This window comes from Rhamphochromis sp. 'chilingali' (assembly GCF_963969265.1).
Source record: "Rhamphochromis sp. 'chilingali' genome assembly, chromosome: 5".
Classification (NCBI taxonomy): Eukaryota; Metazoa; Chordata; class Actinopteri; order Cichliformes; family Cichlidae; genus Rhamphochromis; species Rhamphochromis sp. 'chilingali'.
In genome coordinates this window covers 33,682,921-33,695,648 of record NC_137932.1, presented here as the reverse complement: position 1 = coordinate 33,695,648, position 12,728 = coordinate 33,682,921, and the positions used below count along the sequence as shown (strand labels likewise).

Genomic DNA, 12,728 nt, shown 5'->3' with positions numbered 1-12,728 from the left:
GATGGAGAGGCAGCAGTGTTTAGAAACGATCAGCACTGTCTGATAGAGTAGGACTTTATCGTTTCCAAGAATTTAAGAATAGCCTAAAATTTCCATGAAACACCGCCTTACCTTCTCTTAAACCCACAGGATTTAAGTCGGCGTTGCTATTGTCAGACAAGTCTTGCCATGCACACCCAGGCCAGGCCAGAGGAGCAGGCCCTAGAGGTCATAAATGGCCCATTACTGCAGTAACATTAGTCTGGTTCACTGAAACACGCTTTAAACCAAAATGGTGTGCTTTACAGTGAGACTGTGCTCCAAACATGAGCGTAAATTCCATGATCTTAGAGGAGCTTTTGGCAAAGCCCCAGTGGAAAAGCATTTGGTAGTGATTTAAAAGACGTCTAGACTGGAGTCCGTTCTAACAGGCTGAAAGTGGACGTGCATCTTATAAAGAAAGAAAATTCAAGCCGGAATGTAAAACTGAGTCTCCTCCTGGAATTAATTCTGACATTTGACCTCAGGAGGCGTCACATTCCTCTGTGGTGAACACGAAGGTGGAAGATTTATACCAAGGACCAAGCAGAACAGAAAACTTTTTTTTTTCTTAAGCTCTCTATCTTATGGTTTTCATTAAATTCAGGCTCAGTCAGGACAGCTGTAGTCAACAGAAGATTGTTATAAAATTAGAGCTACCAGAATAAAAAATGATAATAATATTATTTATATTGTTATTTGGCAGATTCTTTTATATGTTTGTTTACAATTGGCATATTATACAAAAAAAAATATTACATAGTTATGATAATGCTTTTATGTTGATATTTAAGGTTTAAACACTGCTATTTCTGTCTATTTCTTTTTGGCAGCAGCAAAGCACAGAGCACAGCTGGCATCAGTGACAACAGTTCTCATATAAATTAGGTCAAAAAAAGGATGAAAAGAGGAGGGCAGAGGTGGGTTGCAAAGCGGCTTGCTCAGCTGATGTGTACAGTCTAGAGCAGGTTAACTAGCGTGCCCCGTATGATATTTGCCAATTGAATGTGTAGAAAAGTATGAGCCGAGCCATCGACTAGTACGGGATGACCTTAGAATGAAACGAGCTGATTGGCTGGGACTGCAGCTGAGCTCTGACTTCTATGTTTTATCACTGCTTTACAACATGACTTTTTTTTTATTTTGTAAAAGGATAAAAAGCATGTGATAGTTAAGATATCCTACTGTAACTGAATGTAAAAACATAATCTGCAAAATGTGTATTGAACACAGTGATTAAGATATTTTATTTCCTCTGTTTTAACGGATAATCATTCCTTGGTGAGGGGTGTGTATGTCATGGTTGCAGCTTTTCAGAGATGATTGCCTTCCCTCTCCATTTAACATCACTGTAGATTAGTGATGGGATTTCCAGCTCTTTTTAGAGAACCGGCTCTTTCGGCTCCGAACCGGCTCTTCAGGTTGTTTTGTTGCTTTAATTAATTTATTATTAACAACAATATAAAATTATGCACAAAAGGAATTACTAATGTAAAAAATGTGTTTTTATTTATATATGTTTATATATAAATATATGCAGTGGCCCCTAGAGACAAAGCACTACAAACTCCAAAACACATTTCTAGCGTTAACTGAACTTCCAAAACAGAGCTACCTAGATCACTTAAATTACACAATTGAAAGCATATGTGTATTGTTTGTGTATTTATACACAAGCACTCATATATATTCAAATAATTTTTTAAAAATTGTTCATTTACCTGTTACTATCACACACCAAATCCGGTCGTTGGTACTTGCTTGGAGTTTGTACATGTTTGTACATGCTTTGTTTCTAGGTCCACCGTAAATATACTTTTATTTATTCACTCCACATAAAATGTAATAAATAAATCATATAATACAAAAACAAACTATTCACATTTCAACTTTTAACTATTTAATTTTTCAGCTTTTTCCTTTTAAACAAATTTAAAGTGAAACAACACAAAACACTGCAAACCACAACACAATTAAATATAAATTAAAATATGAAAACAAAAAGAACATGCATATTCTCTGTCATATAGGCCTGCATGAATAAACTTTCTGTATCCTTTAATCATCCACAACTACTTTCTGTTGCGGATGACTACTATACCTTTCTAATGTGACGTTGTTGTCCCTGGCTCTCTTTCTCTGTCTCTCCCTCCTGCTCTGTTCCTGTACTACTGAGTGTAACTACCGGCCCTCCCCACTCTTCCCAGCGCAAGCACACGGCCCCAGTGCGGAGTGAAGTGAAAAAAAGATAAGGAGCCGGTGTTGTGCCAAAAAGTGATTTCCGGTATTTGCCAAAAACTGATTGCTCGTATTTAAACTGCTATAAGTAACTTGTTGGGCTATACTATGTGAAACATATGTCAAATGCATCCCTTATGGATGACAAAGTCATCTTAAGCCACAAACAACATTCGTGTAACAAGGTAGAAGCCGCAATCAGTTTTTGGCAGTGACTTTTATATAACCTTTATTTATGCAGTTAAAAAAAATCTCATTAACATTAAAATGTCTTTTGTAAGAGTAAGTTGGCCAAGAGGACAGCAGAAATGGCAGCAAATATTACAATAGTTCTGTAAAAATATTGTAAGTGGGGAAAAAGGACCGGATTGGTTATAATGTAAGTACAATAACACAGAGTTGTAAAGATACTTGAAAAACGGATAATTTTTTAATTCTCTATATAACCCCTTTGTAAACCCTGTTCACCGAAGTCTATTTACGAACATACCTAAAGATATTACACATAAAAAATACACAGAAACACTGGGACTCAGTTTTTGGCAGACAATCACTTTTTGGCACAACACAGGCTCGAAAGAGCCATTTCGTTCGCGACCGACACATCACTACTGTAGATTTACTTAATTAAGAAAAACATTTCTCCATTAAGAAAACAATGGATAAATCAGGTGATAATACCTGAATATATGAAACGAATCTGAGCTCTGAACTGAAGGCTTCACTGCTTTAAAGCCATCTGAATTGGCTAGGTTCATCTAACAGAAGAGCACCAGGGCTGAGTAAAGCCAAAAGGAAGTGCCACCTGTGGTGTCTCCAACCGAAAATATAAATATAATTTTAGATTTTTTATTGACTTATTTAAAGGTTAAGTTATATAACTAAGTTATATAGCTGAATTTGCACTGATCATATTAAAAACCTAGCCTGGTAACAGTGATCTAGTTTAAGAAAAGTAAGAAGGTTTTTTAAATTATACCAGACCTTTCATCTTAACAGATATTTTCCAGTGTTATTAACAATTTCCCCAATTTACAGGAAAACTAGGCATGGCCTGAGTGTTGGGCTTGTACTTCTCATGTAATTGCTCACATTTGTATTTTGGCAGCATTTTACTCCGCTCAGTAATTTTCCACCGGCTGATACCTTTGGCATTTTCTCATATTTATTACGTTGGTTTTTTTTCGGGTTTGTTTTTATGTTACCTTAGCACATCTTTACAGCCGTAATAAGACAAAGTCCTGGACGTTAGCTCGTTATCAACACTAGCTAATTCCAGTGTGAAGTACGCCAAGAATGACGTGCTGTTTAATAAATTATTAGAAAACAGTCATAACTTTTATTCCGTATTTTTCCACGGTCACGCTCAGGTATGAAGCTGAGCTGCCTCCTCTGGTTCATGTTTGTAAGGTAATAAGGTACGGTAAAAGTAACGTTAAAATTTTTAAGCTAACTTCTCGCTCAAAGAGTTTCTGCGTTTCATTAAACCCCAAAACCAGCCGACACAAGCAGCTGTGCTTTCAGGAAACACCCTCCATCAACACAATAGCACCGACACTCGCGGAAATATTCGTTTTCGGTGGTACTGATAATCCAGAGCCACGCACAAAGTCGCCTTGTTCGTGCGTAGCCCACCAAAAAGATTTAAGGACCTCTCAAATGTGTGTGGGGGGGAGAGTCGTTACCTGTCAGAAGCGGCGCTCACAATCCGTATGTCACTTCTTCCAGCTGTCATCTCACAGCAGCAGGTTTCAAAAAGATGATTGATACGGCTGAAAGGCAGAATTTAATAATCCCCTTTTTTCAAGAGGAAACACAGAGAGAGGAGGGAGGTATGTGTGAGTGCGGAGCCAGCGTCATGCTGGCGAATGAGGAGGGGCCGCAGGAAGAGAAGCTTTAAGAGGACCTAATGAACTGTGGCTGAACGAAAAGCCCCAAACCAGAGCTGCTGTAAACTGCAAGAAAAACGTGGATATATATTCAAATAGTAAGTTTAATCAGAACATTCTTTTTTTTTCCCCCAAATTGATTGGCTGTTGAATCTCCTGACAAAAAAATGACTAAATATGTGAGTTTAAATTTGTAAAATATTTGCAATATCTGGGGGAAAAAAATCACACTGATGATGTAGGAGACTCAAAAGTCATGTATCAAATATGAGACACGAGGCGTTTAGTGATTAAGACTAACCAGCCACGTTTAATAGCTACAGACAGAGTTATACATTTGAAAGGAATGATCAAAAAAACACATTCTGTAAATTTAAAGTCAAGGTTTTAGTTAACGCCCAACTTTACAGCATTAAAAATTAAGATTACAGCCTAGACTCTATGAATATGACTTTAGGCAGTAGTAGCCAACTGCTGTCTGATGTTCCACACAGATGGGAGTTGGAGTCACTCAGCTGCTCTTATCATGTTTGTGCTAATGTGTTTTTTTGAATTTTAATGGAATCTGTGCAGCAAAAGTCGTCAGTTTGCAAAGAAATCTCAAACAACTTGTAAGAAAATCAAAGAACATTTTATTTCTTTGACAATACTTCCAACACTTGAACACTTAAGTGAACTTTCCCTGTGGTTTTAAGAACTTAAGAGCACAAATGAATCCAACATAAGGCAAATGCGCATGTCAAATCTTCCAGGTCTATGAGAAACAAAGAGTACAATCACTACAGCTGTATGCATAAAACACTTGCACACACAGCACAAGTAATAATTCACTTTGGATGACCAATCTCACTTACATGCTGCCAGCTGGATGCTGTTCATTATCAAAATATACCGTCTTCACTTGTGAGATGATGGCCACTGTAAAGGAACACTTTGCCATTTGGGAAATCCTATTGTTTGACTTTATCAAAGCCAGATAAGAAGATTTAGACCAGTATCATCTTTGTGAGGTTAGCATAGAGACAGGTCGGGGTCCAGGTTAGCACAAACTAGCATCTACTTTTTGGCACAAAACCTAAGGAATTGAAATTCACATAGTAGGCCTACCTCATGAATTCCATGCCATTCTGCTGCCTTCCCTATAGCAATGATAGCTACCCTAATTGTGCAAATGATTAATCCAAACAGAGTGAACTGTACTGAAGAGATGATGCTAAATCATCTGATAGAAGACATGGAAGAATTCTCGATTTGGCACGATAGATAGAAAAGTCATGTGCAAAGGTACCACGTGCAATCTAAGTGTTCACAAACTGTAGCTGATTCACATTTGGCTTTTATCCCCTTCAATGGAGACCCTTTAACATGCACCAGAACAGAAACAAATAACTGGCATGAATCGAAGGCTAACAAAAGAAAAAAGAAAGTACACAGATCATATCCAAAGAAAAGCATGGGTTGTCTATGTTTTATCTTGTTTTTCGCATTGTTACATTTGGAAGAGTGCTTTGGGCTATGGGTCAGCATTACAGAAGAGGTGAGAAGTACTTCTGCTGGAGTATTGTGAGACACTCAAGATCATTCTGGTCTGGCTATTTTCATGTATCAGTGATCTGAACCCAGCATAAATTCTATTAAACAGAGTTTAGCCCTGGCAAAATTAGGTCTTGCTTACTGCGATCCCTGCAAACAACTAAAGGTCTTCACTGTGCACCAGGGATACTTGGTACTAAGTTATGCTAAACACTTCCTGGATGCACAAAGATAAACCTGATGCCAATCTTCTGTGACTTTGCGGAGTCTTCCCAAACCGAGTGTTCCTTAAATATTATGGCACAACCTGTCTATGCACACCGACAAAATAACCATTCAGAAGTCGGTTAAAGCATACCTCAATCTGAATACAAATGAAGCACAAGTAGAAGTCCACGTTTTTACACTCAAAGAGCACATTTCACTGTTGCAACAAAAGTAATACAAAGAACATCTAGCATAGTCATCATCAGTCATATTATTATTGTTTCCCCAAGTTGTGATTTTTTCTTTTTTGTTTTTTTGTTGTTGAAACAACCATCACAAAGGACAGTATTGTGCTAGTTCTTTAGCAACAATGACCTGAAGAGTAACATCTTCCACTAAACTGACACAGTAGGAACAACAGACCTTAAATCTCGTGTTAAGGTTACTAAAATGCATACAGTGAAACCATATCCAGAAGAGAGGACTACACAATAATACTGTTTTACAGAAATACTCACACAATATTTCCAACAGATCTTTAGGGATAGGTACTCCTGTTTTGCTTACAGTCAATCACATTTTTGAGGTAATAACTTCAGGAAAAAGAGGGCAAAACATTTGATTTTTCTTCAGATTTTGAAACAATTTACCAAGGAAAATAAGAGAAGGCCTCACACACATAAAACAATAAGAACACCGTATCATTACTGAATGTAGATACACACACGCTCACACACTTAGTTTGTCGTATTTCCACGTACACTAAACCACAAAACAATGTTCAAATGTATGCATTATTACAGAGAGATACTGTGGCTTACATTCACATGGTTTCTCTGAAAGGATGAAAAGTGGACGTTTTCTGTGCTCCATAGATGATGGTGGGGTCAGGTGGGGAACTACGGGCATAAATGGAGGAACATTCCTCTCCTGAGAAGGGGTAAGGGAGGATTTTATTTTTCCGTTTCTTTTCTTTTATGACATACTCTCACACCTTTTCAGCAAAGAATCCGGGGGTCTAGGGTAATAGCCGGTGGTGCAGGGCTTATCAGGGGAAAACCTGGGAAACTTGTAATCCAGAGGCAGATCTAGAAAAAGGAAAAATCAAATAGGAAAGTCAGCTGCAAGTGATCACAATTGGTTGGTTTCACAATGGGTTCACCCGAAACCTTGGCTGATTGTGACCCACACCCGTTTTCACTCCTTGGCTCTTGTGATTAGGTAGAGGATCAGTAGGGGGTCCATGACCCTCTTAGGCCATGTCCACACTAATACGTTTTCATTTGAAAACGCATTTTTTTCTCTCCGTTTTGGCATTCCGTCCACACTGAGACAGCGTTTTCGTTCAAGGAAAACGCAGCGTTTTGAAAACGCTCTCCAAAGCGGATACATTAGAAAACGCCGTTTTCGCGTCGCAGCGTGGACAGTGAACCCGGAGCCTTTTCGAAAACAATGACACATTTTAGTCATGTGATGCAGTCATGTGACCACGTTTCATGCATGCGCAGTACTGGAACGTAAGCGTTTTCGGCCGTTTCAATGCAGACGCACAACTCTGTGAAAACGACTGAAAACAATAGTGTGGACGCGGAGCGTTTTCAGACGAAAAAGCCGTTTTCAAATTTATCCAGGCTAGTGTGGACATAGCCTTAGGTACACTCCCATAGGGATTATAGCGCCTAAAATCTGGGACACAGCACCAGTTGTTCTTAGAACTGAAGAAGCTTCTCGGATGAAATATCTTCAAGAAATGTAAAGAAGTCCAGATACTTTTCTTTCCAAGCTCCTTAGACTACAATGACCTAGATGATTGAGAATTTTCACAAACATACCTGTACATACATGAACTGGCAGTATCTTAACACTGGGCTCAGGTTTTGTCTAACCCTAACTCTGTTACTTTTAGAGACAGACAAAAAATAGCTTTTAAGGCTTGGAATAATTTTTTGCTCTCCAAGATCAAGGAGCATATTGCTGAGGCTTAGGGTTAGGATACTAACTCGTGAAGACACCATAATGTCTCCTATAGACCAGCCCTGAACCATACCTGCTTTATAATCCTCTTTGACTACAGTGGGTTTCATAATTTGCAAAATACATTTCAAACATATTCAGTAAGAATTTAAAATAGCCACTGAACCCAAAGACACATTAGGAAAGGGTTTATTGAGGTCATAGAGCAAGGGAGCTGAAGGGTAATCTTCCCATAAAATCCTAGATTTATTTTATCCAACCAGAAGAGTCGCCACCTGCTGGCCATTATAAATAATGCAGATGTTAGGCACGTCCACATTTGCTTCCCCTTTCATCATGTAGGCCCATCCCTTCTTCTATATATAGTCCATGGTAAAGATTTAAACATCCCCATCACCCGTTAGCTTTAACAATGGGATGATTTGACATTCACAGTGGCCAATGGTGCAGGAAGGTGGGAGAGGAGCCCAAAGTTAGAACTGCACTTCTAATTCTAGAAGTGTTGGTGTTGGCCAGAGGGGCCGATGGCGCGATATGGCAGCCTCACTTCTGTCAGTCTGCCCCAGGGCAGCTGTGGCTACAACCGTAGCTTGCCTCCACCAGTGTGTGAATGCGAGAGTGAATGAATAGTGGTATTGTAAAGCGCTTTGGGTGCCTTGAAAAGCGCTATATAAATCCAATCCATTATTATTATTATTATTATTAGCCTTCCTTTTCTTCCCTTTGTTACTCATGCACATGTGACATTTTGTCGTGTCTGCCTGTAGAACAAGTCTGAAAATGCGTGCCATCATAACCACGTCCCCAACTGCATAAGAGCCTACTTTTCACCATTGACAATGAGAATAAACACTGGATTTCCCATGTGGTGGACAAACATTTCTTAAGAACTAGTTCACAGAGACCATAACCCAGGCCTGACATGATATTTAGTCAAACAGTGTTGTGGTTTTTGTGCAGTCACAATACAAACTGTTCCAAGTAGATTACACAGGAAGGTCACACACACACACACACACACACACACACACACACACACACACACACACACACACACACACACACACACACACACACGCCAGGATAACATCAATGCAACACATCAAAAAAGACATTTCTTGGCAACCTTTGTGGACACCTGCACTTTGATGAGGGAACCGCAGATCACATTTTCCCAGGATCTGCTCTGCAGCACACTGCTGCTTGGTAAGAGTTATTTTAACTTTGGCTGCACATCTGTGTCTGCTTCTGTCCTTGTTTGAGTTCATGTGAATGTTTCTCTGATGAAGTAGAATAATGGAGATGTCTGATACGAGGACTTTTTTGTATACCTAAAGGATGTAGGTTTTTTTTTACAATTTTAACACAATAAGTTTGATTCTCAGTTTGTTTACCATATGTGTATATAAACTAGAACAGAGTTACCTGTACCTGTTTTTTTTTTTTTTATAAATAATTAAAACCCAGTGTTTACCAAGACCTTTTTTGATAAGGCTTCAGTGACTGGTAGCTTAATCAACTTCAAGGCTAGGATTCAACTAAAGAAGTGGCATTTTTATGTTTGAGTGATTCATGGGTCAATGTTAAGTGGCTTAACAAACAAACAAAAACATCCCTCTAAAATTGATCAGGTAAAACTATTTGGAAATGAAAGAAATAGAACATGGCAATCAATCACCCTCGGTGTAAAAATCTGTGCAAGGAGTAACATGAGAAAGATGGAGGGGCTCTTTAATGATATAAATGAAGTTGGGACCGCAGTCCCCAAGAACACCACTCTACATTATAATGAACTGAAATCATGCAGCACCTGCAAGGTCCCTCTGCTAAAGATGGCGTGTGTACAGGCACATCTTAAGTTTGCCAGTGAACAGCTAAATGATTCCGAAAAGGCTTGGGAGACAGTGCTGAGGTCAGAAGAAACTAAAATCAAGCTCTCTGGTACTAACTCGATCCATTGCGTTTAGAATAAAAGAACAGTTGAGTATGACCCAAAGAACACCATCCCCACTTTCAAGCATGGAATTGGAAGCATTATACTTTGGTCAATCGACGGGACCAAGTACCTTAAAATCTTGGACAAGAAGCTCCTCCCCTCAGCCAGAACACGATAACAATGATCCAATACAACAAACCTCGTGTTAGGTCAAACCTGGTGACCACTTACAAAACATGTCTTACTGCTTTGCATGCCAACAAGGGTTTCTCTTTAGACATGTTTTGCTCGGGGAATCAAACACTTATTTCACTCTGTGAGATGAAAATGAATTTATAATATTTATGTATATTTATTTAGTATTTTTGGTTGATATTCTATTTCTCTACTATACAAATCAGAAACTGTCTTTGTAAGTAACCAAACTTACAAATTCAGCAGTGGGTCAAATGATCATTTCCCCCACTGTGTAAAGAAAAGAAAGGTAGCTCACTTTTGCACAGGAGTGTAAAAGGAACCCATTGTCATAGAAAAATACAGTGGGGCAAAAAATAATTTAGTCAGCCACCGATTGTGCAAGTTCCCCCACCTAAAATGATGACAGAGGTCAGTAATTTGCACCAGAGGTACACTTCAACTGTGAGAGACAGAATGTGAAAAAAAAATCCATGAATCCACATGGTAGGATTTGTAAAGAATTCGTAAATCAGGGTGGAAAATAAGTATTTGGTCACCTCAAACAAGGAAAATCTCTGGCTCTCACAGACCTGTAACGTCTTCTGTAAGAAGCTTTTCTGTCCCCCACTCGTTACCTGTATGAATGGCACCTGTTTGAACTCATCATCTGTATAAAAGACACCTGTCCACAGCCTCAAACAGTCAGACTCCAAACTCCGCCATGGCCAAGACCAACGAGCTTTCGAAGGACACCAGGAAAAGTATTGTAGACCTACACCAGACTCGGAAGAGTGAATCTACAATAGGCAAGCAGCTTGGTGTGAAAAAATCAACTGTGGGAGCAATCATCAGAAAATGGAAGACATACAAGACCACTGATAATCTCCCTCGATCTGGGGCTCCACGCAAGATCTCATCCCGTGGGGTCAAAATGATCATGAGAACGGTGAGCAAAGATCCCAGAACCACACGGGGGGACCTGGTGAATGACCTGCAGAGAGCTGGGACCAAAGTAACAAAGGTCACCATCAGTAACACACTACAACGGCAGGGAATCAAATCCCGCAGTGCCAGACGTGTTCCGCTGCTGAAGCCAGTGCATGTCCAGGCCCGTCTGAAGTTTGCCAGAGAGCACATGGATGATCCAGCAGAGGATTGGGAGAATGTCATGTGGTCAGATGAAACCAAAGTAGAACTTTTTGGTATAAACTCAACTCGTCGTGTTTGGAGGAAGAAGAATACTGAGTTGCATCCCAAGAACACCATACCTACTGTGAAGCATGGGGGTGGAAACATCATGCTATGGGGCTGTTTTTCTGCCAAGGGGACAGGACGACTGATCCGTGTTAAGGACAGAATGAATGGGGCCATGTATCGTGAGATTTTGAGCCAAAACCTCCTTCCATCAGTGAGAACTTTGAAGATGAAACGAGGCTGGGTCTTCCAACATGACAATGATCCAAAACACACCGCCCGGGCAACAAAGGAGTGGCTCCGTAAGAAGCATTTGAAAGTCCTGGAGTGGCCTAGCCAGTCTCCAGACCTCAACCCCATAGAAAATCTGTGGCGGGAGTTGAAAGTCCGTGTTGCTCGGCGACAGCCCCAAAACATCACTGCTCTCGAGAAGATCTGCATGGAGGAATGGGCCAAAATACCAGCTACTGTGTGTGCAAACCTGGTAAAGACCTATAGTAAACGTTTGACCTCTGTTATTGCCAACAAAGGTTATGTTACAAAGTATTGAGTTGTATTTTTGTTATTGACCAAATACTTATTTTCCACCCTGATTTACGAATAAATTCTTTACAAATCCTACCATGTGAATTCATGGATTTTTTTTTCACATTCTGTCTCTCACAGTTGAAGTGTACCTCTGGTGCAAATTACTGACCTCTGTCATCATTTTAGGTGGGGGAACTTGCACAATCGGTGGCTGACTAAATACTTTTTTGCCCCACTGTACTTGTTCCTGTCAGCCTTTCGGGTTATTGTAGAGGGTAACAAATACATGAGCTCTAAATAAAGGGCTGTTCCCTGTTCCCTAACCCTGTGTTTATATTAATTTGCTCTGTATTTCACATCACTTTCAAATGTATTTCCATTGTTTGTCTCCTTTCACATACCTGCTATGTGCTCAACACTAGGGATGGCCATGGTGCTGTATTTGTGAATGCAGTGGCAGCACCAGGTCAGCTTCTGGCTCTCCTCATCCCCTCCTCCACTTTTATGCACATCAACAAAGTAAGAACCCCACTGGTTGGACACAGCAGAGGGTGACTTCATGCCCTGCTCCTGTTGAGACAGTTGATAGAAAAGCCAAACTATGCAACACTGTGTTCATTTTCAGACAGGTACAGACTTGTTTACATGTAGGAATTACCACCCTGAGCACACAGAGGATGATGAATCTCTAAACTGGTTTCAATCCAGCCAGCTATGATGAGGTTTCTTTTCTTTAGTACTGAAATGAATCACTATTACTGAGAAATGTATTGCTGTGTTAGTCATAATCACTTGTACATTTTGCAAGCAGATTCTGCTAATGAGCAGCAACATTAGGATGTGGTGTTTAAAATAAGTTTGATAACACACTGATCTTATGAGCCTTAAAGATATCAGGAAATGTTGCATAACAGAGATTTACCAGGTGATAAAATAGAAAAAAGGAAAAAGCCCAAGCTGCTTATGATGTTAAGACGTGTTCCAATTACTTTAAAAAGAATATTTTATTTATAATATTAATGTATATATTGGTA

At 39.6% G+C, this 12,728-nt stretch overlaps 2 protein-coding genes across 2 annotated transcripts in view; both read right to left on the bottom strand.

Moving 5' to 3' along the window:
* The window catches only part of dse (dermatan sulfate epimerase), a 29,824-nt gene extending 25,691 nt beyond the window's left edge, over positions 1 to 4,133 (bottom strand). Inside the window, exon 1 of the mRNA XM_080882271.1 lies at positions 3,942 to 4,133. The gene's annotated coding sequence lies outside the window, so the exon portion shown is untranslated. The remainder of the gene's footprint in view (positions 1 to 3,941) is intronic.
* A 627-nt stretch (positions 4,134 to 4,760) lies between these two features.
* nt5dc1 (5'-nucleotidase domain containing 1) overlaps positions 4,761 to 12,728 on the bottom strand; it is a 92,899-nt gene continuing 84,931 nt past the window's right edge. Inside the window, exons 11-12 of the mRNA XM_080882207.1 lie at positions 12,096 to 12,264; positions 4,761 to 6,973 (exon numbers count right to left, since the gene is read on the bottom strand). Coding sequence (XP_080738333.1) covers positions 6,861 to 6,973; positions 12,096 to 12,264 — 282 coding nt within the window. The 3' untranslated portion in view covers positions 4,761 to 6,860. The remainder of the gene's footprint in view (positions 6,974 to 12,095; positions 12,265 to 12,728) is intronic.